Source organism: Terrapene carolina, unplaced genomic scaffold, assembly GCF_002925995.2.
Source record: "Terrapene carolina triunguis isolate 2854851 unplaced genomic scaffold, T_m_triunguis-2.0 Scaffold69, whole genome shotgun sequence".
Lineage (NCBI taxonomy): Eukaryota > Metazoa > Chordata > Testudines > Emydidae > Terrapene > Terrapene triunguis.
Window position 1 is genome coordinate 25,709,549 of NW_020664420.1, and position 26,213 is coordinate 25,735,761.

The following is a 26,213-nucleotide window of genomic DNA, read 5'->3' on the forward strand; positions in this document are numbered from 1 at the left end:
GGCGATAGGGCCACGTGCGCCACCCTGATCCCGCTTCTGTCTGTGCCGCGACCGCCGCCCTTAACTCGGTAGCAGCCAAACCCAGCCCCGAACGTCCACCACAGCCCTGGCCCCCAGCTCGCTCCTCCCGACCCGGGCACATTCTGCGCATGCACTAAAAGCAGCGGCGGGGGCGCCGGCTTTTCTATGCGCATGCGTGAGTAGGATTCGCCGCGGGCTCCCTGAGCAAGCTTACGTAAGTGCGCCGGAAGTAGTCTCAACGTCTCCGCTCCGGGTCGGCAATGTACGCATGCGCTGTGTGAAGGAGCTGCCCAGCTGGCGCGTACGCGAGGAGACGATGCTGTCGCCGGGCTGCTCCCGACTGTGCCTCGTCCTGTCCCCAGCCAGTGCGCAGGCGCGTCCCGGTGTCGCCGCCGCCGCTGACTGACCGACTGTGGAGTGTCGTCAAGCGCCGCTCGGATCGGCGAGGCTCAGCGGGGCTGTCAGCCCGTTAGCGTGAGGGGTCCGGCGTGCCAGGGCCTGGAGCCGGCCGGCCCCGTCCCACGTGTCTCCTCCGAGAGGCTTCTTCCCCGTCCCCTTCCCGCTGAGAGGGCCCGGGCGTGGGCTGAGGAGCCTGCGCCTGCCCTGAGTGCGGGGCGCCGTGCCCTCCAGTTTCCTGGTGAGATCAGAGGGGGGCAGGCCGGGCAGCGGCAGGATGAAGCTGGTGAGGAAGGACATCGAGAAGGATAACGCGGGGCAGGTGACCCTGATCCCCGAGGATCCCGAGGACATATGGCACACCTACAATCTGCTGCAGGTGGGTGACAGCCTGCGGGCATCCACCATCCGCAAGGTGCAGACCGAGTCCGCCACGGGCAGCGTGGGCAGCAACCGCATCCGCACCACCCTCACCCTCTGTGTGGAGACCATCGATTTCGACTCGCAGGCCTGCCAGCTGCGGGTCAAGGGGACCAACATCCAGGAGAATGAGTACGTCAAGATGGGAGCCTACCACACCATTGAGCTGGAGCCCAATCGCCAGTTCACGCTAGCCAAGAAGCAGTGGGATAGTGTGGTGCTGGAGCGCATTGAGCAGGCCTGCGACCCAAGCTGGAGCGCTGACGTGGCAGCAGTGGTCATGCAGGAGGGTCTGGCTCATATCTGTCTCGTTACCCCCAGCATGACGCTGACCCGGGCCAAGATTGAAGTGAACATTCCCAGAAAACGAAAGGGTAATTGCAGTCAACATGACCGAGCGCTGGAGAGATTCTATGAGCAGGTGGTGCAGGCAATCCAGCGTCATATCAACTTTGAGATTGTGAAATGTGTTCTGGTGGCCAGTCCGGGATTCGTAAGAGAACAGTTCTGTGACTACATGTTCCAGCAAGCAGTCAAGACTGACAACAAGCTGCTGCTTGAGAACCGGTCCAAATTCCTTCAGGTAAAGTAGATAAGTAACCCTTAAATCAGGAAATCCAAAAAGAGTGAAGAGTTATACAGTGTGACAAAAAGGTGGTATAAGTAAAGTGACATTAACACAAAGAAAACTTAGGCTGAACATCAAGAGAAACGTATTTTTGGTGTGATCTTAAATGATGGGCTAGTAAGGAATGTAGGTGTCCTTTCGTTTGGGATATTTAAATCTAGACTAGATAAAGAAGTAGATAATTAAATGCAACCTCCCCCTTCCTGCCCTCCCCCCCAAAAAAACAACAAAAACTTGATAGTGGCTCATTACGATGGCAGAAACAACAACAGTTGGGAAATTACATTTCCAGCAGGAATGTCAGCTCAGTCGTGTTGTGTTAGACCCTACCAAATTCACGGTCCGTTTTGGTCAATTTCACGGTCATAGGATTTTAAAAATCATAAATTTTATTATTTCAGCTATTTAAATCTGAAATTTCACAGCGTTGTAATTGTAGGGGTCCTGACCCAAAAAGGAGTTGGGGAGGGGGGGTGTCATAAGGTTATTGTAGGGGGGGTTGCGGTACTGCTACTCTTACTTCTGTGCTGCTGGTGGTGGTGGCACTGCCTTCAGAGCTAGGCACCTGGGGAGCAGCAGCTGCTGGCAGGGAGCTCAGCTCTGAAGGCAGAGCTGCCGCCAGCAGCAGAGCAGAAGTAAGGATTGCATGGTATGGTATTGCCATCCTTACTTCTGCACTGCTGCCTGCAGAGCTGGGACCTCAGTCAGCAGCTGCCACTCTCTGGCTGCCCAGCTCTGAAGGCAGCAGCACAGAAGTAATGGTGGCATGGTATGGTTTTGGTATGCCATCCTTATTTCTGCACTGCTTTCAGAGCTGGGTGCCCAGCCACCAGCTGTCGCTCTCCAGCCACCCAACTCTGAAGGTAGTGCAGAAGTAAGGGTAGCCCCCCCCCCCCCCAAATAACCTTGCGACCCCCCTGCTACTCCGCCAGGATCCCCAGTTTGAGAAACGCTGGTCTCCCACGTAAAATCTATATAGTGTAAGGTAAAAGCACACAAAATACCAGAATTCACAGTGGGAGTCCAGATTTCACAGTCTGTTATGTCTACACTACAGGATTAATCCGAATTTAGATAATTCGAATTTGGGAAACAGGTTGTATAAATTCGATTGTGCGCGGCCACACTAAGCACCTTAATTCGGTTTTTAACCACATTAATTCGGTGGTGTGCGGCCACACTACCCCATTAATTTAAACACAGTAATTCGGTGGTGTGCGGCCACACTAACCCTAATTCGAATTAACAAAATCGATTTAGGCTCTACTCCGCTCGTCGAGGTGGAGTACAGAAATCGATTTTAAGTGCCCTTTAATTCGAATTAACTGGCTCTGTAGTGTGGACGGGTGAAGGGTTAATTCGGATTAACGCAGCTAAATCCGAATTAAAGTCGTAGTGTAGACCAGGCCTGTGATGCATTTTTCATGGCTGTGAATTTGGTAGGGCCCTAATCATGAGTGTTTAATGACAGATTTAATGCCGCTGTAAAAAAAGCGAACGAAAACATACCTGTAACTGGCAGGACTGAGTTAACATTGCTGTTGAAAACCTTAATATTTGTTTCTCTTGGCTTTTGTCGTCTGCATGACCTTAAGGTTTCATTTACAAATTATTTTTCATCTGACTTCTTCGGTATGTTTTAAAGGCGAATGAAAAAAATAAGAAAATCCAGATCTTATTGGCTTCCTGAGTTTACTACTTCTGGCTTCCTAGATTAAGCAGGTCTTTAATCCAAATCAAGCTTCCAAGTGGAGCTTGGAGGTCCCAGTGCATTAAAAATAGATTCAGAAGTATGAAACTGGCATTTGTTTTAACTCAGTGTTTTAACATGGATATGTATCAGGTATTATCAGATTTGCAGTGATGACCAGCATGAGGAGCAGGGTCCGATCACTACTGAAAAGTGCACACTTCCTACATCTGCAGCATGTGCAATGCATGCCTCATCTGAAGCATATATCTGTAGACTTAGCAGGTTTTCCTTTTCTGAACAGTTGGTATATCGTTTCAGAGATGTAACTTTAGAGAGAAAAACAACCGATCTTTCTTTTCTTTTTTCTTTCTTTTTTTTCAAATGTAGCAAAAGCACTAGTTCCTATTGAGGATTACTCTGATATCTAGTTTCAGATGTATTTTGCTCTAGGCCAGTGCTCAAGATCCCAGCATGTTTAAAACAAATCTTGAATGATAGAAACATTTTTTTCTATCCTTGCTAAATTCAAATGTAGCTGAAGGGATTTTGTTCAATATTTCTGAAAAAAATTCACCTTGAGAAAAAGACTGACGATGGAAAATTTCAGTTCACAAGTGAAACATATAAGACTAAGTAATCAGCATGGACTAAATGATCCATTTTTTCTTCTATCTATAACATTTATCATTGTAGGTCCACTCCTCCTCCGGACATAAATATGCGCTGAAGGAAGCTCTTTGTGACCCAGCTGTGGCCAGCCGTCTCTCTGACACGAAAGCAGCTGGTGAGGTCAAAGCCTTGGATGACTTCTACAAGATGCTGCAACATGAGCCTGATCGGGCTTTTTATGGCCTCAAACATGTGGAAAAAGCCAATGAGGCCATGGCCATTGATACCCTGTTGATCAGTGATGAGCTCTTCAGGCACCAGGATGTGGCTTCTCGCAGCCGATATGTGCGGCTGGTAGATAGTGTGCGGGAGAACATGGGCACAGTGCGCATATTCTCCAGCCTCCATGTGTCTGGGGAGCAGCTTGGCCAGCTGACAGGGGTAGCAGCTATCCTGCGTTTCCCTGTTGCTGAGCTCTCTGACCAAGAGGAGGAATCCAGTTCTGAAGAGGATTGATGACGATGGCTCACTCCACCCTTCCCTCATAGCATAATAAGACTAAAATGACAGTCACGGCACTTCCTTTCCAAATACTGCAAGCAGATGTTCCATGGCATGCAATTTAACTTTTTGAGAACAATATTTTTAAGGTGTCTGGTTTTGTTCAACACTCTCTACTGGATAGCCATATATATTTCCACTTGCTGTGGTGATGATGATGATGGGTATACTATAGGTTGGGGTTGACCATTGTTTGTACAAACTACACTCTGGATCTCCAAGAGCACAACAAACTAATATAAAATTCTCTGATTTGGTTCCTGAAAGCTGCTGATTAGGTATTTTAAAGCACATGAGTTTCTTTGCCTTTTGGTGAATGTACAAAAAAGGATAATAAATTAAGGGGAAAAAAACTCTAAAATGCCACATTTTTCTGCTTTGAGTTATGTGCTTGCAAACAGTACCCCAAAGTATGGGAAGCAAAGTGTTAGGTATCACATTATAAAGAATACTGATACTTTTCAATCAGCTATCCAATGTTTGTCCATCTGAAGGGCTATGTTGACAACTTGGTCAGGAACCCAGGGGCCATACCTTACTGATGTAAAACGGAGTAGATTGCAGTAGGGATGGGAAGAATACCAGATGTGGATCTGTCTTCGTCACGAGTCCAGCCATTTGGCTGAATTTGGCAATATTTAATACTGTTCTATCAGAAATGGAAACTTTTAAAAAAAAAAACCCTGAATTGACAGTATCCCTTTAGACATGATGGCACCTGCAGGCCAAGGTGTGAAGCTGTATGTGCCATGCTTTTAACATTTCTTTAAATGCACTACCTCAGATCCCTGTCATGTGAGCTCCAGAAAGTTGTACTATATGCTGATTTATATGCTATAAATAAGATGTTCCAGCTTTAATTAACTGTTTTCTAATGAATCAGCGTTCGGATAATTTGGGCCTGATGCTGCAAACCCTTACTTGCATGAGTAAGGTTTGCAGAATTAAGTCCATAGCTTCCCCAGGAATCCTTTTGGCAATAGATAAATGGCTTGCATTACAATCTCATAATCTGGTATTCTCAAGTAGATGTTTTTAAAAACAGGTATGTACAATACAATACCTCTTGGAAGTAGAAGATCTAATTAGAGGCAGGACTTGGGCCTTTTTGAAGATAATGATGGTTAGAAAAAGTTAACTTAGTTATTTCCCAATTGTATTTAATCTATTTATCCATATTTATTAAAGGTGTTCAGAATTGAGGTGATCAAATGGTAATCCAATATTTCCTGGAGTTTATAGTTTGGAAAAAAAGTTGAGCCGGGAGGGGAATCTTCAGAATCTGAAACACAATTAAGGTGGTGTTTGGGATGCGGGGTGTGTGTGTGTGTGTGTCAAGAGTAATAGTGTAATTTTTACATATAAATAATACTCAGTTTTTATAAGGATGTTGTCAGGCAAGGCATGGCCCCAAATTTAGGTTTTTTGTTTTTGTTCTTTAAATACTAACTGTTAAAACTCAAGTTAGGGGCAGCCCTTGAGTTATAACTTGAATTAACTTTGCAGTGAGTTGCAGTGGTCCACTTTGGAAATCTGATTATAGGGATCTTGGCCTTAGAGCCCAATCATGCAAGGTCTTGAACGCCCTCAACTCCTATTGAACGTTTATCTATTTGAGGAATTATAAGTAATCACTGAAATTTTCTGTAACAATTAGCACCGTTTCACTAAAAAAAAAAAGGGACATTCTTGTTGAAAGGCTGTAGTTTATCTGGCAAGAGATCCTGAGCCACTAGCAAGGGTTGGAGTGCCCTCAGCTTACATTAAAGTCAATGTGATTTGACAGATACTCAGCACATTGGCAGAACCAAGTTGCAATAAATAGTCTTAAATCTGACAAGTTAGTTTTATAGCACTAAATGGTTTCACTGTGTCTAAATACTGCATAAGTATTTTCTCCCTTGAGATAGTTGTATTAGGCCTGTATGTTGGTAAGCAAACATCAGTGGTCATTATTAAATATTGCAATAATTTTCAGGATAACGCTATTTATAATTAAGACCAGACTGCACCACTGAACTTGTATTTGGCATGGATAGCTTAAAATATCTTTACATTGGTATAATTTGTTGAATTATGCTATCCCAGACTGTGGGATGGAAGGGCTTGCTGGTTGTTTGTGTCATGGGTGAAAAAATGAGTTCATTTAAAAAAAATTAAGTGGTACTATATTTTTTAGCCTTTTGTAATACATGAAAGGTACAAAGTCAAAATACTGCAATTCCATACTTCTACACTATATGCCTCTAAGTGTGACAACATGTACTGTATTGTCAAATACAGCTCTTCAAATAAATACAGCTAACCAATATATCAGTTTTTTGGAAAGGTATAATTCTTAGAAGTATGAGAACTTATTTTTGCAGTTCAGTAACACTTTATTTATAGTGATTTTGTTTCTCTGCAATATTTCTGTTTAAGTTTAGAATTGGAGTTCTGCAGTGAATGCCACTAGTTTACTGGAAGAAATATATACTTCCAGAAAATAAGACACCTGTAAATTTGTTCATAAACACTTTTGCAGTGGAATCAACCCCATAAACAATACATAAGTAACATGTAGAAAAATGCATCAGGTTTCAGGAAAAAGTGTATGGAATCATCCTCCAAATAGATACAGGAATGCAGACCCCCTACTCTTGGCAGAGTTCCATTGATGCTGATACCTTTGTAGTTAGAGGTATTTGACGAAGAGTTCTTTCCATATTGGCACATGTACTTGCAAAGTTAAGGCCTTAAACTTATATAAACCATATACAGGGATACTTCATCCACCAATAGAAGTCAGCAAGTGTTAAACAACACAGCAGTATTACACTACAACTTAGGACAGGAAATGAGTACCTTTTCTAGCCAAAACTGCAATGGAAGTAGAGATCCCTGCGCTAGGATTGGGCCAGAACATGGAGGGCCCCACCCTTAAACTTATGCCTTTGAGTTTTCAGCAATCACAAAGAGGACCTCAGTATTGCCTTTCTGAAAGAAGGATGAGAAGTATAGACTTATATTAACTCTATATAATATGGTTTATACCGTGGTTACCTTATTGATCACCCCTCTCCCCAGATCAGCTGTGACACTTCTGAAGTATATAGAACTTAACATAGAAAGAGTCAGCTCTAGCATACCTGCTTGTAGGATTGGCATGTTGTGACCTGGCCTATGCTTAACATTAAGCGTGTCAGTAGTCCTGTTTATTTTGATCCAGCAACCCCTGTTCCTGGACTGAATACACCACTACCTCAATATAACACGAATTCGGATATAACGCGGTAAAGCAGTACTCTGGGGGGGCAGGGCTACGCACTCCGGTGGATCAAAGCAAGTTCAATATAACGCGGTTTCACCTATAACGCGGTAAGATTTTTTGGCTCCCGAAGACAGCGTTATATTGAGGTAGAGGTGTAATTCACTTGGGAAGAACCACTGCTGATCTCAACATGCAAGTGTTCTGGGATTTTAAGTATGAAATTTACTATGAAAATATAATATGATCAGCAACTAAAAATAAATCCACTTAACTATATATCTTATTTTATTTGCTTTGTAACAGCTTTCTTAGAGAAGAACATGATTAACACAGGCAATCATTTATCTTTTTATTTAGCTTTGAGCAGTTTTTTTTTTCTCATTCAGGCCACTCAAATAAAATGCTATTAATTATAGACATATAAAGGTTATTTTACTAAACTTAAAACACATTTATAGAGCAGTATTACTCAGACCTCAGTGGTTCAGGAGCCAAATTAGCAATCAACATTACCTAAAAGAGCCACAGTAGTGTGAATTTATTTTATAATTTATATATCTATATCTATATATATGTAATACACACACACACACTTACAGCAAAATGAGTAAGTATTATTTTATCAACTACAATTGGTTAATAACAGTAAAAGCATCCTGATTGGTTAATAATTTAGAATGGTTAATAATTAAATCACACCATGTTTTAATGTCTCCTGCAGCTCTTTGCAACACATATTAAAGATTCACTTGCAACTCTTGAGCCTCAGTCTGAACCCTCTAATTTGAAACGTCCATTTAAAAGGTAGACACTGAATCTGGACGCAGTGGTAGTGGACTCAGGGATTCATGATAGTGAGCCCTGAAATGTAAAACTTTTTTTTTTCAGTTCCTTTTCTTACAGCAACATTGGTTAAATAGAAACCATGTAATGATATTAAGGGTTATATTCTATTGTTGTATTCTTGGGTCTGACACCCTCCAAAAAAAACCTTAAGTACTAGGTTTGGAGCAAACAGAATAGTACCAACTCCACTTCTATTTTTAACTGTTGAAAATATAGATGGACAAATGATTTTTTTCTTCATAATTTGTTACTTAGCATATATTTGACATTTTGTTCTGTTTACTTTGAACTATACATAATGAAAATGTAACCTACTTATAAAAAGTGAACCTATGCATGTAGGCTTTTAATATTCACTTTTGAATTAGCTCAGCTAGACCACTGTTTACATAACTAAAGTTTTCATATTTCTAAACTATGCTTTCTTAAACAGAAAATGGCACTAGTTACCTCATTTTTAGAAGGAAAAATATATCAAGTGTCAAATAGCAAAAAAGTTTAGGCTACTGTTCATCTTATCCCCTTCTGTCATCTCCAAAGCATGGTCTGTTTCTTATACACAAGAGCTCTGAAAGTAATTTTCAAAACAATGAAATTCTTGAAGAGGGCCAACAATTTATGGGAGTGCTTACTGAGAAATCTGAGTTACGTATCAAAAACATAAGGGAAAGATTTAGAAAGATACAGTTTTCATACTTTTGAGGTAGATTCAAACAACCATGAATTTGGAAGATCATTTTTATATAAAGATCTCTAAAGATAGTGAAACATTTTATTGTGTAATAAAATGAATATTTTGAGGTGTGCAATTTAGATAATAGTGAGGTTTTTCTGAGCAGGAATGACTTCAGTATAATTGGTTCCACAGCACCTGTAATTCTCTGATTACTTCCCCAGCTTGTTGGAGAAGATTGTCACATTCAAATTTTGTGTAGAAAAGTAACTTTATTAAAACCTATAGAACTGTTAACATGGAAATCCTGATTAAGGAAATCTTTATTCAGTGAGGACTGAAGTAAAAAAAATGCCAAACAGTTTAGGTCTTCCAAGTACTATATTACATTCTAAATTCAAGCTCCAGATTGAGACTTTTGTTTTCCCAGCAATGGAAGGAATAAACACAGGCTGGAGAGCTTCTAGTCTGACACTTGCATAAAGAATTGCTCAATGAATAATGTTTAATGCTGCCAAATTTTTTGTTTTTGACTTATTTGGTGTGCAATGGCTCTGATTTTAAGATAATGACCACTTGTATTGCATGAACTATAAAAGGAATGAAAATCTCTTAACACAAAGCTAACCAGTAGTGCAAGCTCTTTCACTATCACGAAGTCAAGTTGTTTTGTAGTGTCCTAATGTAAAACATAGTGTTAAGAAAAAAATGTTAAATTCTTTCCTCATTGTGCTATTGTTCAAAAACTATTGCCCTTCCCCATCGCAGCTGAGGACTGTAGAAGGTGGGGGAGGGGAGCGAATATTGCTTCGAGCAACATTAGCGCCTGAGTTGATCTCCCTAGCACTGCCAGCTTCTGGCTGATCCCAACTGTCAAATTTAGTTCTGAACAAATATTGGCCCCTGATTTTTTGCCATTCACTTTGGAAAGTCTGAATTCTGCACAAAATGTAGCTGCTGCCATCAAGCTCAAATAAATTAATCATACAGTATAGAAATGCTTAAAAGTTTTTGTGCTGGAAAAATGTTCAACTGACTTTTTACTGGAAGAACTTCAAAGCAAATAAAATATATATTGCTGCAAGAATATGTAATGTCTTCACATGAAAGACAAATTTAATTAAGTCTTTCAGTGAAACATTAACCTTCAGAAAGCTGGCACTTCTATTTGCCAGCCAAAAGAATGCTTAGGAGGAAGGTTATGTTTTTTTTGTTTTTTTGTTTTTTTTAATGTATTTCTGCAGGCCCCAAATGTTCAACATTTGTGTGTAGAAAAGACCTGATTTGTAAGGTGTTAAACACTATTTCCTTTTTCTTTCTTGTGTGCCTTGGGGAAAAAATTGGCAGCCTGCCAAAATCACAGAATGCTCTTGACCAGGCTAACACTATCATATTAGTAGGCAATACTGCTGAACACCTGTGAGCCGCCACAGCAGCTTTTGGCAGGAGAAGAGGGGCGTAGGAAGGGGTACCACATGGAGCAGGAGTTCCTCAAACTTCCAAGATAGAGAAATCCAAGCTCGGCTCCCATATTATATGGACCCAGCAGCCCATTATCTCTTGTGAGATAGTTCCACGTGGGACAGAAGGTCCCACCTCCTACGGTGTGTGCGGGAGAGAGAGAGAGCCAGCTACGTTCTGGACATAGCACATAGTTCCCGTCCTCTATCTTGGATAACAGCCTGCTGCCAGCTAATGTGGTTAGTCCTGTAGTTTAAGTGGTAGATGTCTGTGCTGTAGTGTTGAAGGTTCATGTTTCAAACTCTGATGATTATTCATTATGGGGAGGTTGTTACAGTTATACATAAATGGTTTTTAGTTTTGCATACCAAAAAAACTAGGAAATTACATACAAAAATCTGTGTTAAAAGAATATTATTTTTTCAAGCATTCTGAAGCATCCATCTCCCTTCTGCATATGTATTTTGATAGTCTCTAACTGCATTATCACATACTATTTTTTTTTCACAGAATACCTATTTCATTCAATGCACAGGTTGGATGCAGAGGGGGATGAATTAAAGTTGCACAGACAACTGTAAATCTGGCATTTCCTAACTTTTGAGTGTCTGACTTTGCAACCTAGATAGATAACCTTTAACAGTTAGAATATATAATTTAGAACATATGGAGCCTTTCACTTCTAGAACATAAGCGAAAATTCAGCTCAGGAGCATAGTGACTGAGAGCCATGACTGGGGCCCTACCAAATTAACGGTCCATTTTGGTCAATTTCAGGTAATAGCATACCATAAAATTGTAAATTTCATGATTTCATCTATTTAAATCTGAAATTTCATGGTGGTGTAATTGTAGGGGGTCCTGATCCAAAAAGGAGTTGGGTGGGAGGTGTCACAAGGTTATTGTGGGGGAGGAGAAGATCTTTTAACACAGATTTTTATATGTAATTTCCTTTTGTATGCAAAAGTAAAAACCATTTATGTATAACTGTAACAACCTCCCCATAATGCATGATCATCAGGGTTTGAAACATGAACCTTCAACACTGCAGCACAGACAGCTACCCTTACTTCTGCGCTGCTGCCGGCAGAGGCGCTGCCTTCAGAGCTGGGCAGCTGGAGAGCAGTGGCTACTGGCCAGGAGCCCAAAGGCAGAGCCACGGCCAGCAGTAGCAAAGACGTAAGGATGGCCTGGTATGGTATTGCCACCCTTACTTCTGCACTGCTGACTGCAGAGCTGGGCTCTCAGTCAGCAGCCGCTACTCTCCAGCCGCCCAGCTCTGAAGGTAGCAGCGCAGAAGTAATAGTGGCATGATATGGTATTGCCATCCTTACTTCTGCACTACTGCTGGTGGAGCGCTGCCTTCAGAGCTGGGTGCCCAGCCAACAGCTGCCACTCTCTGGCTGCCCAGCTCTGAAGTAAGGGTGGCAATACTGTGACCCTCCTGCATCTCCCTTTTGGGTCAGGATCCCCAAATTAAGAAACTGTGGTCTCCCCCATGAAATCTGTATAGTATAGGGTAAAAGCACACAAAAGACCAGATTTCATGGTCTGTGACACGTTTTTCATGGCTGTGAATTTGGTAGGGCCCTAGCCATGACTATTTTGGAGGTTGAGTAGCCTTATATGAAATAAATTGGTTGTCTCAATTTAGTTCTTAGTGGGCATTTGTTTACATCACATTAGGACCCCCAACAAGGGCATTGAATGGACAGGGACCATTTTTCACTCCTATAGCTGGTCCTTCCAGACTAGGAATGAGGCACACTTGCAGAGTTCGGTGAAGATGCTTACACTTCTGCTACTTATTCTGCATCTGTTGTGGGAATTAACAATATTTCCATCTCTAGTACCTTTCCAGAGGCCAGCTGAAGCCCCCCACAGAATTCCGTCGACCTACCACTCTCTTCACCAGGGTGTTAGTCTGCTATAGCTATGTCTCTCCAGGGTGTGGATTTTTCACACCCCTGAGAGAGGTAAATGTAAATTCCTAGTGTAGACCAGGGTCAGTATTTAGTGTATCTAGTTTGGCCTAACAATTTAATACCCTGGGCACTATAGAATTGCCTTGTTAAAATTAAATTATGTGTAGCCACTGTGATTTCTAAAGAATGATGCTTATACCAGGAATGTATGGATTGAAATGGATTGATTTGAATTACAATAAACAGTTTCTGCTCTATGGAACGTGGGCCCTCTGAATCCAGTTCCACTGGTCATGATAATCAGTACAGTAAACAATTATTTCCGTTCTTACTAATAGTTCTTATTAATTAGCCAACCACTATTACAGGTCAAGCCATCTTGTTTAAAGTAACTCAATGATCATTATGTAATAATTGGCCCTTATACAGGACTTTTCACCAGAAGATTTTTAAGTGGTTTACAAACATTTGTGAGGGAACTTGAACTTGGTTGCTCTACTTTTAATCTCCTTTCCCAGGGATTGTAAGTGCTGGATGTGGAAGCTCATAGCTTGTGCAGTCCTTCCCTTCCCCCCACCAAGTAGGAGTTCTAGAATGTTAAATTAAATTGGAAATGTTGCAATATGTAAGAAAATACCTTAAATACACCAGGATAAATAGATTTTTTAACTATAAATTCCTAAACTTGACAAAACTAAGATCCAACTTCTCCGCTACACCCAGTCTCTGTGCAGTACAGCAAGGGTAAAGTCTCAAAGGAGCAAACACAACTTCCTGATTTTTGTGTTTCTTCTCCATTCACCGCAACATAGTTTAGAACAGCCTGGGGTCTGCCCTAAACAATGGCAGCTGTTAACATCCTCCAAGGAGCTGTCAGCTAGCTAAGACTAGTTGAAATACAATAAGCTTCTGGCACACCCTGTAAGCTGAGGCTGGAAGAAAAGGATAACTGGCCCGTTTCCAGCCCCTTTGTACTGCTGGAGCTATAAAGTTGAGAGCCTATTGATGTAAGAGAATATGATAAAACTATAAAGTGAAAGTGTTTATTTACAAGAGTTCATTTCCCTGTACATGTTGGTAGCACTCAATTCTTTCAGACAATTATAGCTTTTTTAAAGAGGTGTTGAGCACTTGCAGCTCCTATTGGCTTCTGAAGATGAGACCATTGACGAGCATTGCCAAAAATGGAGTAATCTACATGAGCCTGGCAACATTCTGCTCACCCAGGACAAGCAGTGTCTAAAATAGTGAATAAAATGCAAGTTTTTTTCCTAACTAGTAAATTTTCAAGTTATCTTTACAAGGCTGATCTAGATGTTCACGGGGAAGAGCAGCAGCATCTTCACTAAATTCTTGTTCTGCTAGGATACTAACTTTCTTATACTCGCTGGAGTCCTAAATGTACCATGGGTGGGAAACGTAAAGTATCAGCAGCAATTATCCATGTATAAAAGCTCTGTTTTTTAGGACTAAATGTGAAAAACTAGATTTCTCCCTTCCTCAGGATTCAAATGTCAAAATTAAGGTTTTAAACTTGAAAAAAAAAAAATCAGCTTAAATAAATCCTCTGCATGGCTGGTGCCAATCTACCCTTTGTTTTTTTATTAGACAGTGGAGCAACATTCACAGTAAAAAAGCCAGATCTTAAATTAAATTAAATTAAATTAAATTTTCAGGACTGTCAGCTAGCTCGCAGATGAAACGTCCTTAAATGACTACTGAGCATCAAACTCCACTGCTACAACACAAAAGGTGCTTAAAGCTCCTGCTGCTGGCCAGATCCTCCACCTCCATGCAGTCTGTGGGCATAGATGTTATGGAAGCCATATATTATACATACAACTGAAGATGCACATTCACTGCTTCAAGTTGAAAATCTCTTGAAATTATTTTAGCTCTTTGGAGAAATGATCAATTTTTACATAAAAATCTAAAAACCTCATCATTTTAATTCTAAAATTAATGTGATTTTTAGTCTAAACACCTTCCTAAAGTGTTAATGATTTTTTTCACCTAAGATTTTTTTGAACTAGTTCAACTGATGAACTGCAGTCTGCAATGGCAATAGCAGGTACATGTCTCTTGAGTATAATGCACTCCAAATAAAGCACACAAAAGAGAATTTTCAGATATAACCACCAGCATCATAATATTTTTGCCCTTACTTCAGCTAACTAAGAGATCCAACTGATAAATTAAGTTCTCAGGGGCTTCATGTGGATTTGTGATGCTCCATGGAGGACTTAAATCCTAGACCAATTAGTGAATCCATTCACAGGAGGTTATCTTTCATCTGACACCTATATATAACATGGATAATATTCCTCTTATAAGTAAAATGAAGATAACTAACTAACAGGTACTAATATGCAGTACAGTGAGTTTGTAACAGTCTTTGTTTTATCTGTCGCAGACCACAATAGAAGTGAATGTGCTTATACAAAATGTGAGAGAGGGTAGTAGCAAGTTGTGGCGTGCCTCAATTGAATTGACAGTTGTCCATCAATTTAAAAATATATATCTCAAAACAGATATATCTCAATGAATGAAATAATATAATTCAGAAACATAGTGTAAACCATTCTTCATACAGAACTTGATATATGAAAACATCTGTCACTAATGCACTTCTATTTCTGTCTATGACAAACTCAACACATCAACCTAATTACTACCAAAAGATGACACATTTAAACATGTATCTTCTAAAGATGTGCAGTGTTTTGACAGAGCAGAACAGACTATTCTATGTTGGAATTTAGCATCTAGATAATTGGGGATGAGGAGATGCTTCCATTTGACCTCCATTTACAAGAAGTACAGGCTCTCTTTCTTAAAGAGCTGGGGCTCCTCCCTGGCAAAATTCCAACAGTGGAACTAATTGAATATTGCTTTCTTTTCCTGTACTGCTTATAGTAATCACTAAAAATCCATATGCTTCTTGCAGCTGTGACTGCTAGTTATATGTTAAGAATTTTTTTTAAATGACATCTCAAACAATATTACTTAGCAAGTTGATTTCTGTGAAGAATTAGCACATTAAACGTAATGGAAGATAGCAACACTTACAGTGATGCTTTCATGTTAATCTATATCGATTTCCACTACCATAATTACATATTTTCTTCTGTCTCATTGGCTATTTAACATTTAACATCATCTAATTAACGTCTATGTAAGTATCTTTCCAATAACTACTAATATAGCAAGACACTTCCAAGACATTCACATTGTGTCTAAGAACATAACATGTAGGATCAAACCAATAGTCCATCTAGTCCAATATCCTGTCTTCTGACAGTGGCCAATACCAGATGCTTCAGAGGGAAAAAAACAGAACAGGACAATTATCCAGTGATCCATCCCTTGTCGTCCAGTTCCAGCATCTGGCAGTCCAAGGCTTAGGGACACCCAGAGCATAGGGTTGCATCCCTGACCATCTTGGCTAATAGCCATTGATGGACCTATTCTCCATGAACTTATCTAATTATTTTTTGAATGCAGTTATACATTTGGGCTTCACAAGATCCCCTGGCAATGAGTTACACAGGCTAATAGTTCATTGTGTGAAGTACTTCCACTGGCATGAGCGGCGGGTATCGTAGGCACGGGAAGGCTTTGACATGTCTCTGCCCATGCTCCACCCCAGACCCCATCCTGCCTGCTGTTCCCTTTGTGCCAGAGGCTTGGGCAGGCAGGATGGGAGCTGCGGTGTACCCCTGGGGCCACGTAACGCTGCCTGTCCTCCCAGTGCTGGGGCCGCGCTGCCTGCCCAGCGCTGGGGCTGGGGGGTTGTCCGGCCGTGCCGCCTGTTCGTGGCTGAGGGCGCTCTGGCCTCACTGCCTGCCCAGCGCTGGGGCTGGCAGTTCCACCAGGGGGGGCGTCTTCGGGGGGGCCTGGCCAGGCGGGGGTCAGGCCCGGCAGTGTGGCCCAGGGAGGCTGCGGCCGTGCTGTGGACAGAGGCCACAGTCGGGGCTGGGCTCTGGTGGGCACGGACTCAGGTGGAAGGGGTGGGGTTGGGGGGCTAGCCTCCCCAAGCTAGGGGTTCACCCACTGCCCATATCCATTGGTTTATTTTAAACCTGCTGCCTGTTAATTTAATTGGGCCACCCTTGGTTCTAGTGTTATGTGAAGGGGTAAATAACACTTCCTTATTCACTTTCCCCACACCATTCATGATTTTATAGACCTCGATCACGTCTCCCCTTAGTCGTCTCTTTTCTAAGCTGAACAGTCCCAGTCTTTTAATCTCTCCTCATATCAAAGCTGTTCCATACGCCTAATCATTTTTGTTGCCCTTCTCTGTACTTTTTCCAATTCTGGCATTATGATATTTTCTGTCTTATCTAACCGTTTCCTAATGGATCCTAACATTCTGTTAGCTTTTTTGACTGCCACTGCACATTGAGCAGGTGTTTTCAGAGAACTATCTACGATGACTCCCAGATCTCTTTCTTGAATGATAACAGCAAATTTAGACCCCATCATTTTGTATGTATGGTTGGGATTATGTTTTCCAATGTGCATTTTTTTGCATATATCAATACTGAATATCATCTGTTATTTTGTTGCAGTCACCCCGTTTTGTGAGATCCCTTTGTAACTCTTTGCAATCTGCTTTGGATTTAACTATTTTGAGTAATTTTGTTTTGCCTGCAAACTTTGCCACCTCACTGTTTACCCCTTTTTCCAGATCTTTTATGAATATGTTGAACAGCACACGTTCCAGTACAGATTCTTTGGGGAACCTTCTATTTACTCTTTCCACTATGAAAACTGACCATTTATCCCTACACTTTGTTTCCTATCTTTTAACCAGTTACTGATCCATGAGAGGACCTTCCTTCTTATCCTATGGTTGCTTACTTTGCTCAAGAGCCTTTGGTGAGGAAACTTTTCAAAGGCTTTCTGAAAGTCCAAGTACCCTATATCCAGTGGATCACCGTTATCCAGATCTTTTATTGACCCCCTCAAAGAATTCTAATAGGTTGATGAGGCATGATTTCCCTAAAAACATTTGTTAACACCAAAACATATTTATAACATTTTACAATGTGACCTGGTGTTATGTCCTAACCTATCTCTAATTTGCCTCTAAATTATCTCACTTCACTCATATTTTACTGGGCCTTCTTATTATCAAGCCCAAATTTAGCCTCCAAAACCTATTCTCAACTTCCATTTTAGCACATTTGAGAGTTAGTTGGCATTATTTATTTATTTATTTATTTTGCTAAAAGTATAGAGATTTCTCAAGTCCTGATGAACTAAATATTATGAATAAGAAAAAAATTGAAGGTCATTTTAATATTTTTACATGGGGTCCACTGCAATGGCCATTAAAGTCAACACAAAGGTTCTCTTTGACTTTAATGGACATTGGATCAGGAATATAAACAGTTACTGAACATTGTACTATCTTCCAAATGAAAAACTTAATGTATTATTAGAGTTCCCCATTTATTTTTCCTGCAAAAAAACATGAATAGGGCTTTTGTGCTAAGAAATTCCAAGAGTGGAGTATACGTTCCCATCAGACTCTGAAACTTTTTCTTTGCCCACTTCCCTGTTTGCATTACAATTGGGTTTTCTATTACATAATTATACAACATATCTGCCATAAGAGAAATTAATGTCACGTCGTAACGAAAGTTAGATGCCTGAAGTCCCGATCCCTGTTCTTACTGATTCCATGGCACAATATTGAGCCTTATATTGATAACAGTTTTTCATATCACTGAGGTATTAATATTTCATCCATGTAGAGCCTTAAGATGAACAATGCATATCCTACATAAGACTACTGGGGCTTTCAGGATGCCTGCATGGCTGCATACATTTTTGCTGTACCACAGCAAATTACAAGTCTGTCCTTAAACATTCTGTTCCAAGGTCAGTTCTAAAAGCTAGTTGCAATAGGATGTGCAACTGACTTGGAGTTGAGACTAATTCAGTCCTTTGCTCCCTAGGCTAGCTGGGCTTGGGAGGATCACATAAGGATGGTTGCTATTCCTTTTGGAGGATTTCGTCTTTTCCTTCAGCCTGTACTGAGTCAGAATGAGGCCTGAATGTCTATATGTTCAGCATATGGCATGGCAGACACAAGGGTTTGTGGCTATTGAGGATCAAAGAAGTGAGAAAAGTAGCTATTTTCAGAAAAGGTTTATGCTGAAGTTCCATTCCTCAAATTACTTCTACTCTATCTGCCTCTAGCCAGCCAAGCTTTGTGGAGATTTTCTCAGAGAGGGAGAAATCCACAGGGAAGCTGTTTGGGAAGATAAATAATGGTGTAGCCTGGACTGGCTATGAACAAGCCAAGAGGGCAAAAACAGTTCTTGGGCATTTCTAGTGAGATGCGAACAATATTTTTTAGGTAGCCCTCAGTTTTGACAACTGGACTCCGATGCTTATATTTCATAGAATGCAGGAAGAGAGGAGTTATATTTTCTTTTTCCACTCTAGAGATCACTAGATGAGTATAACGGGGCCACCGGGGTGCAACTTGGACCATGGGACCACTGAGCCCTCCAAACCCTGGGCTATCCCTCACACTGTGATGCTAGTGTCAAGCTACAAGTCTCTGACAGACACACCACTTACACAGCCATCCATAGGCAGGGACACACTTAACTGAGTTACCTTCTTCCAGCAGCTAGAAAGATTCTTGCTGTGACGGGTCAGGCAGTCTCCATTGGTCAAACAGTCTCCATTGCATATGTGCTTTCTCTAAGGAGCCTCTGGGATAGTGGATTCTTTTTTGATGGGCCATCAATGCCAATCTGGACAGTGCTCCTTTGTCCTTACAGAAAGTCTGGTTGTAGGTGTCTCCCCACCTCGCAACATATTTTAATAGCACATATAGCAGTACTTCATAACTTCACATACAATGACAATACGTACAATCCTTCAGAATATTAATGTTCAACAAATCAAGACTTTTAAAATGATACCTCACAGGGCATACTTTGTACAAAACATATCATAATTATATGACAATGGTGAATATGGGGGTTCCAGGGTGCTACTTTGTCACAATGAGTAATTGTAGAGTGAAATAGCATTGACTGATGTAGAGCAGTTAGTGCCATAGCTTCATATTCCTGGTCAATTAAAATGGGATGGAAATTTTTTATAGCTCACAGCACAGTCCCAATGCATCCAGCCTCATCACTACATTAAGTTGACTGCTGTGTCTAGCAATTTTTCCTGCATTATTGTCAGAGTATTTTTATTGCATTTTTAGAAGATAAAATGCTAAGCCTAACAGCTGACAAAGAAAAATAACATTTTCAACAAGAAACCTAAAATACACAGATACAGGCATTATGAGCTTTTCAATGCGTCTGAACACTGATGGATGGAAAACTGCTCTGTTTCACCTGAAAGAGTGACCACCTTGATAAGTCATAGCTTCAGTCGGGTTAAGATTTAGGTTTCTTCTAGGGCTTGATCCTGTACTTACAAGTAAAATTGGGATTTTTTTCTGTGTGTTGGGTATAAAGCCATGCATCAAGGAGGAAGGTGAGGAGAGAGATTAACAGTCACTTATATGCTTATGATTTAATTACAAAAACAAATCCTTCTCTGGGTGAAGAATAGGCACCACATACATTGTTTAAGGCCCCACTTCTGCAAACATTTATGCACAGGAGTAGACCTACTGATGTATTCCTAAAAGATTGCACATATTTGTGTTACGAGCTTTGACTTCAATATTGTAGAACTTCTCCGATACTAAGACATATCTTTTTCACTGGTTGATTATTGACAACAGAAAGCAGCAGAGTGATACTAATCAAGGATATTATAGCACAGCATTTCTCAAACTGGGGTAACCCCTGGGGGTCCACAAGGGTACTCCAGGGAGTCTGCAGGCCCCACTGATCAACTCCTCCCCCTCCCTCTCTCAGCTCCTCCCCCTCCCTCCCAGCGCCTCCTGTTCAGCAGCATGCAGGAGGCACTGGGATGGAGGGGGAGGAGCGAAGATGGGGCGTGCTCGGGGGAGGGGGGTGGAAAGAGGCAGGGAAGAGGAGGGGCAGGGGTGGAGCGAGGGTGGGAAGAGGTGGGCCCTTGGGGGAAGGGGTAGAATGTGGGCGGGGCCTGGGTCTGAGCAGGGGGATTGGGAGTCTGCGAAAAAAAATTAAATTAAAATGGGGGGCCTCAGATTGCTAAAGTTTGAGAACCGCTGTAGCAGATTTAACCCTGGTGGTAAATTTAAGAAGGTAATGAATGATTTTGTCTCACTAACTTACGTCTGCCAGGTATAGCAAGATACCAGCTGAACTCTTCAGCATGAAGCAGAGGAACAATGTTGAAAAACTTTTCTATAGGGAGGACTGATGTGAGTGGATGGATAACAGTTAGAAAATGAACTACAGTATTTCTGGGAGCTCAGTGTGATAGCAAAAAACTGCAATGTTAATGTAAGAGCTAAAAATATTTCTTTGCTTCCTCCTGTTCAAGTTCATATTTTAGAAATCTGTTCTTAAAAGAATATTATATTTAAAATGAAATCACTTGATGTGATTAATAATACATAGGAACATTGAAGCATGGTAGAAAAAAGTAAGACTGGATACTCAAATGCTACTTGTAGTACTTCAAAGAAATTCTCAGGCTCTAATCAGACATATGTCTTTGTATTTAGGGTAATATTAATATTATGATATTGTGTACAGATGTGTAAAGGCATGTGTTTTTAATTTGGGATAAGAAGCCAGTTTACAAGAAGGGGCATTTGGTGAAAAAATGCCATGGAAGAAGTAATACATGTCCAGGGCTTGGTAAAAGTGTAGTGTAAGTGTTTATTTCTAGAGACAACATAGCTGACAGAAAGTGCTAGATTAGAAAATGCTGCAAAATGCAAAGCATATAGTGTTCACTTAAACTTAACCTTTTGCATGAAATAATTTTCTGTATCATCACACTACTTGGTTTTTTTAAAGGTTTCAATATTTCTTCATAACAAATTATAGCCTAAATAATTTTTAAAGATATTCTAATGCAGGGGTCCCCAACACAGTGCCCGCGGGCACCATGGCACCCGCCGGGGCGTCTAAGTGCACCCGCGTACTGGCCTGTGGACGAGCATCCGCTGAAATGCCGCCGAGAAGCAGCGTCATCCAGAGGCGGCACCGCCTCTGGATGACGCTTCTCGGCGGCATTTCAGTGGCGATGCTCACTGACGTTTCCGCTTGTCGGCGGCATTTCGGCGGATGCTTGTCCGCTGCCACGGTCCTCCATGGCTCATGGTCTGGCACCCGCCAGACGAAAAAGGTTGGGGACCACTGTTCTAATGTATTGCTTCCTAGGCCTGTATAAAATAAAGATATGCCATCCTTTGTCCAACTAAAAGGTCAGGGGACAGAAGTTGGTGTCTGGTTTAGGGATAAGGTAGAAAATGATATGCCAGGAACTAAGGGAGAAAGTGAGATGTGCAGAAGGAAGTGGACCTGAGAGTCCAAACTGGAGTGGGAACTAAGTTTCTAGAGAGTAGAGTCCAGTCAATGGTACTCATTGGGGGAGGGATATATGAGGAGATGGATGGGAGATCATTGAATAGATGAGTTGAAGAGTTTTCTAGAATTTGCTGTGTGGTCTTCAGCATATCACTCAGCCTCTCTGTGCCTCAGTTTACATCTATTTAAAAGAGTATAATAATGCTTAACAACCTCACATTTGTAAAGCACTCTGGGAACCTCTTGCATAAGGTGAAATGTGCAAATTGTTAAGAGCTGCATACATACAAATGCCAGTTTCCAGATTTCTGAATTCAATGGGCTTATTCAGATGGTTGTACAATTTAGTAGGTGACATTTTCTAAAACTCTGTTGTATTTAGAAAAGTTTTTCCTATTATACAGTCTTATTCATTCATGAACAGATTACAAAGCTTTGATTCAATACATTTCCAGGCTTGATACCACATTATAAAACTATGTTCCAATACAAATCACTTTGTGCAAGCCAGTAAAGGAAGCTTTTATTTTCTGGTTTGTACAAAGCATTTTATTGAGGTTGAATAAGTCATGACTACTGAATTTGGAGCAACTTGCAAGATATATATTTCTCTGCCTTATTTTATTGGACAATTGTCTACTTTTAATAATGAAAAGTCGTTTTTCAGTGGACTGGAGTCTATCCAGAAAGTCAGTGTTTTGCTCCTCAAAGGTTAAAGATTAAGGAATACTAGTTGGAGGCAATATTATACAAAGGTTCTTTTGTAGTCCAGAGAAATAAAAAGCCTGATTTAAACTGTACTGAAAGGTTTAAAACGTTGAAAACTTTTTATAAAGCTTTATCTGACATACAGACACTGATATTTTGCCAACTAGAATTAAATACAACGTGAACTCCCAGCATAGCTGTCTCAGACTTCTGCTGTGAGGCTAAAGCACTCTGTCGCCTAAGTTCACAGAAGATCATCGTACTACAGATGGATATTTTCTTCCATGTGGAATGTTTGCGACTAGTCCTATTTTTCACTAAGAAGAATACTGGTCTGATAAATAATAGACCAAGATTGTAGAATTCAGTGGTGACATTATCACAACTCAGGCAAAAGTTAAAGTGTGAAGCTTCTCACACTTATCTTACACAATGGAGGAATCCACTTCCGTGTTCTTGAGCCACCAGCTAGTTATTAGCATTTCTGTGAGTGAAGTCTAGAGATAGGCAGGGCCGGCTCTGGCTTTTTTGCTGCCCCAGGCAAAAAAGCCCCCCGCCACCCCCGGCCCCCCGGCGGGAAGCACGGCAGGGGAGGGCGGCACGCCGAGAGGAGGGTGGCAAGCCCGGCCGCAGGCCCGCTCTCCCTGACCGGCCGGAGCACCAGGGGGAGGGCGGCCCCGCTCTCCCCAGCCGGCCGGAGCGCCGGGGGGAGGGTGGCGAGCCCGGCCGCGGCCCCGCTCTCCCCGGCCGGCCGGAGCGCCGGGGGATGGCGGCGAGCCCGCTGAGGCTCCGCTCTTCCCGGTGGCTGGAGCGCCGCGGGGAGGGCGGGAGCCCAGTCGCGGCCCCGCTCTCGGGCTGGAGCGCCGCCGGGCGCCCCAACAGCCCCAGTATGTTTAAAACAAAAACAAAAAAAACCCAACCCTGAGCGCCGCCCCCCTCCAGGTGCCGCCCCAAGCACATGCTTGGTAGGCTGGTGCCTGGAGCCGGCCCTGGAGATAGGATCCAAGCACTGAGAGGCCCTTCTTGTTTCTATCCTTAGCTCTGCTTTTCACCGACTCACTTGGTTAAGCAACTTCTGACTGTGACTCATTTTCTACATCTATAAAGTGAGGATAACAACACCTACTTTTGTGAAGAGCTTTGGGCCTCAGTTTCAGAGTTGCTTCATGTCCTCAAATGAAAGGTGTAAGTTCAAATTGGTGGTTTTACTTGACTTCTTTTTCACATTAATCGTAGCAGTGAAGCCCAAAAAATACTCCCAGTCAACTGTCCGTTATTGCCATTTCTAAATAACTCTCTTCAGTAATTTGTCAATAACTTGGAAATTTCTTTTTTATCCTATTTATTTCCTATTTTCATATGGACCATAAGAGCACTAATGGAATAGGCAGACTTTTACAAGGCAATAATTTGGTTCCCCATCAGCATAAACTAATGCACAAGGCACTCAGGAACTCGATTATTGCCTCATAAAATGGGACACCCATCCTAGTATCACTTAATAATAAAAGAGTGCATCTTATAAAAATATGTTGATAAGGTCTCAGGTATTCATATATCCTTATAATGGCATTTGATTCATTATGTGTTGCACAAAACATTATAGCAGTATTTTTTTCCTGCATAAGGTTCCTGATTGAACTTGTATACTCTGTACAACATTTTAATCCTCATCTTAAATTCCCCTGTCGTCTTTTATTACCCAGAATCATGGTTAGATAGATGTTGGATTTTCCTAGCTGCTTTTTTTGTAGTTTCCTAAGGTTTTTCAGTTGTATATATTTAGCTTTCTATGACGTGTTTCAGTCTGTTTTGTTCTTTTTCATTGCACTCAACCCTTTTATTTTTCAGCTTCTTTTTACGAAGTGTCAAACCTTAAGCACCTTTGTACCATTGTGCGCAAAGACTGATATGCATATAGGTTTGGTGTTTGGGGGCCAAAATCGAATACAAATAAGTATGAATTTGATCTTTCCACAAGCTGTTGGGGAGGAAGATGAACATGAAGCCAATATGCAGCCTGTTTGATGTAAGGTACAATCCCTCTTGTGCACCATGGCTGGCCTGTGTCATCTGACTTGGGGTTGCAGGGCTTGGGCTGCGGGGCTGTTTAATTGTGGTGTAGACATTCGGACTCAGGCTGGAGCCCAGGCTCTGGTACCCTCCCCACTCGCCAGGTTCCAGAAGTGGGTTCCAGCCTGAGCGTGAACATCTACACCACTTTGGTTCAGGCCTGAACATTAGTCAAGTCAACCATAAAAGGGGGGCGGGGGTATTGGAGACAGGGTGAAGGAAAAGTCTTAAAGCAGAACTATCTGTAATCACTAGGCTTGTGAAATAGAACTGCCCACGGCTAGTGTTAGAGGAAGCTTATACCACAAAGGGCAAACTGTGACTAACAGGAAAGCTGACTGGTGCTGTTTTACCCTTTTATTGAAGGTGTATTCCAATTATGGCAAAATTGTTAACAAGGAAGTGTGTATAGCTAATTGTGGTTTTACGCTATATAAGCTGCTGAAAATCTGTATTCGGGGGGACTGCCGGTTCGCTGGTACCCCCGCTTGCATGCTCGTAAATAAAGGAGCCTCAGGCGATTCTGATCCAAACACAACGCGTGGTCGTTTTTCCACAACAGTACTTCAGCAGAAGATAATGTGCCCAGAGGACATGCACACAGAGGGGCACTAACATTAAATTATTATGATGGTTTTCATAATTATAAGGAAAGGAAGGAGTGAGAGCAGCAGAATAAGGACAATGGACTTCAAAATGTAGACTTTAACAAACTCAGAGAACTTGTAGGTAAGGTCCCATTGGAAGAAAATTTAAGGGAAAAAAGTTGTTCAGGAGAGCTGGCAGTTTCTCAAAGAGAAAATATTAAAGGCACAACTGCAAATTATCCTGATGCAAAGGAAAGACAGGAAGGGGCCTGTATGATTCCATCAGATGCTGTTTAATGACCTGAAAAGCAAAAAGAAATCCTACAAAAGTGAGACATGGACAAATTGCTTAGGATAAGTATAAAAGAATAGAATAAGCATGCAGGGACAAAATCAGAGAGGGTAAAGCATAAAATGAGTTATATCTTGTAAGGGACATAAAGGGTAATAAAAAGAGGTACTATAAATACATTGGGAGCAAGAGAAAGATGAAGGAAAGTGCAGGTCCTCTACTTAGCGTGGAAGAAGAGCTAATAATAGATGACATCAAGAAAGCTGACATGTTTAATGCCTATTTTGCATCAGTCTTCACTAAAAGGGTAAATTGTGACCAGACAGTTAACAATGGACTTAGAGTGAATGTAGGTAAGACCAAGGCTAAGATAACTGAGTGAGGAGGACTCTCCATAAACACTATCACAGACAGAGAGCATAAAAGAGTGAAAGACTTTAAATACCTAGATTAATGGTTGCTGATCAATGTGCCTTCATGATTGATGCCTAGCATCAAACTAAAGCTGCCTGGTGCAAATGGTGAGAGCCAGTTTTCTGGGACAAAAAGATGCCAATAAAGTTAAAAACTAGAGTGTATAAAACTGTAATTCAACCCATCCTAATGTACAGA

At 41.5% G+C, this 26,213-nt stretch overlaps 2 protein-coding genes across 2 annotated transcripts in view; both read left to right on the top strand.

Annotated features, from left to right (window-relative positions):
* The window catches only part of ITGA1 (integrin subunit alpha 1), a 110,470-nt gene that overhangs the window by 9,124 nt on the left and 75,133 nt on the right, over positions 1-26,213 (top strand). The window lies entirely within an intron of this gene.
* Positions 594-5,226, top strand: PELO (pelota mRNA surveillance and ribosome rescue factor). Its single transcript, XM_024210124.2, has 2 exons — positions 594-1,420; positions 3,852-5,226. Exons 1-2 carry the CDS (start codon positions 695-697, stop codon positions 4,281-4,283), a joined length of 1,158 nt encoding a protein of 385 aa, XP_024065892.1. The 5' UTR covers positions 594-694; the 3' UTR covers positions 4,284-5,226.

Excerpts from the sequence above, each read along its gene's own strand:
- PELO (XM_024210124.2), top strand. The coding sequence starts at position 695 with ATGAAGCTGGTGAGGAAGGACATCGAGAAGGATAACGCGGGGCAGGTG. Across the intron at positions 1,421-3,851 it reads ACCGGTCCAAATTCCTTCAG|GTCCACTCCTCCTCCGGACA; the intron begins GTAAAGTAGATA and ends TTATCATTGTAG.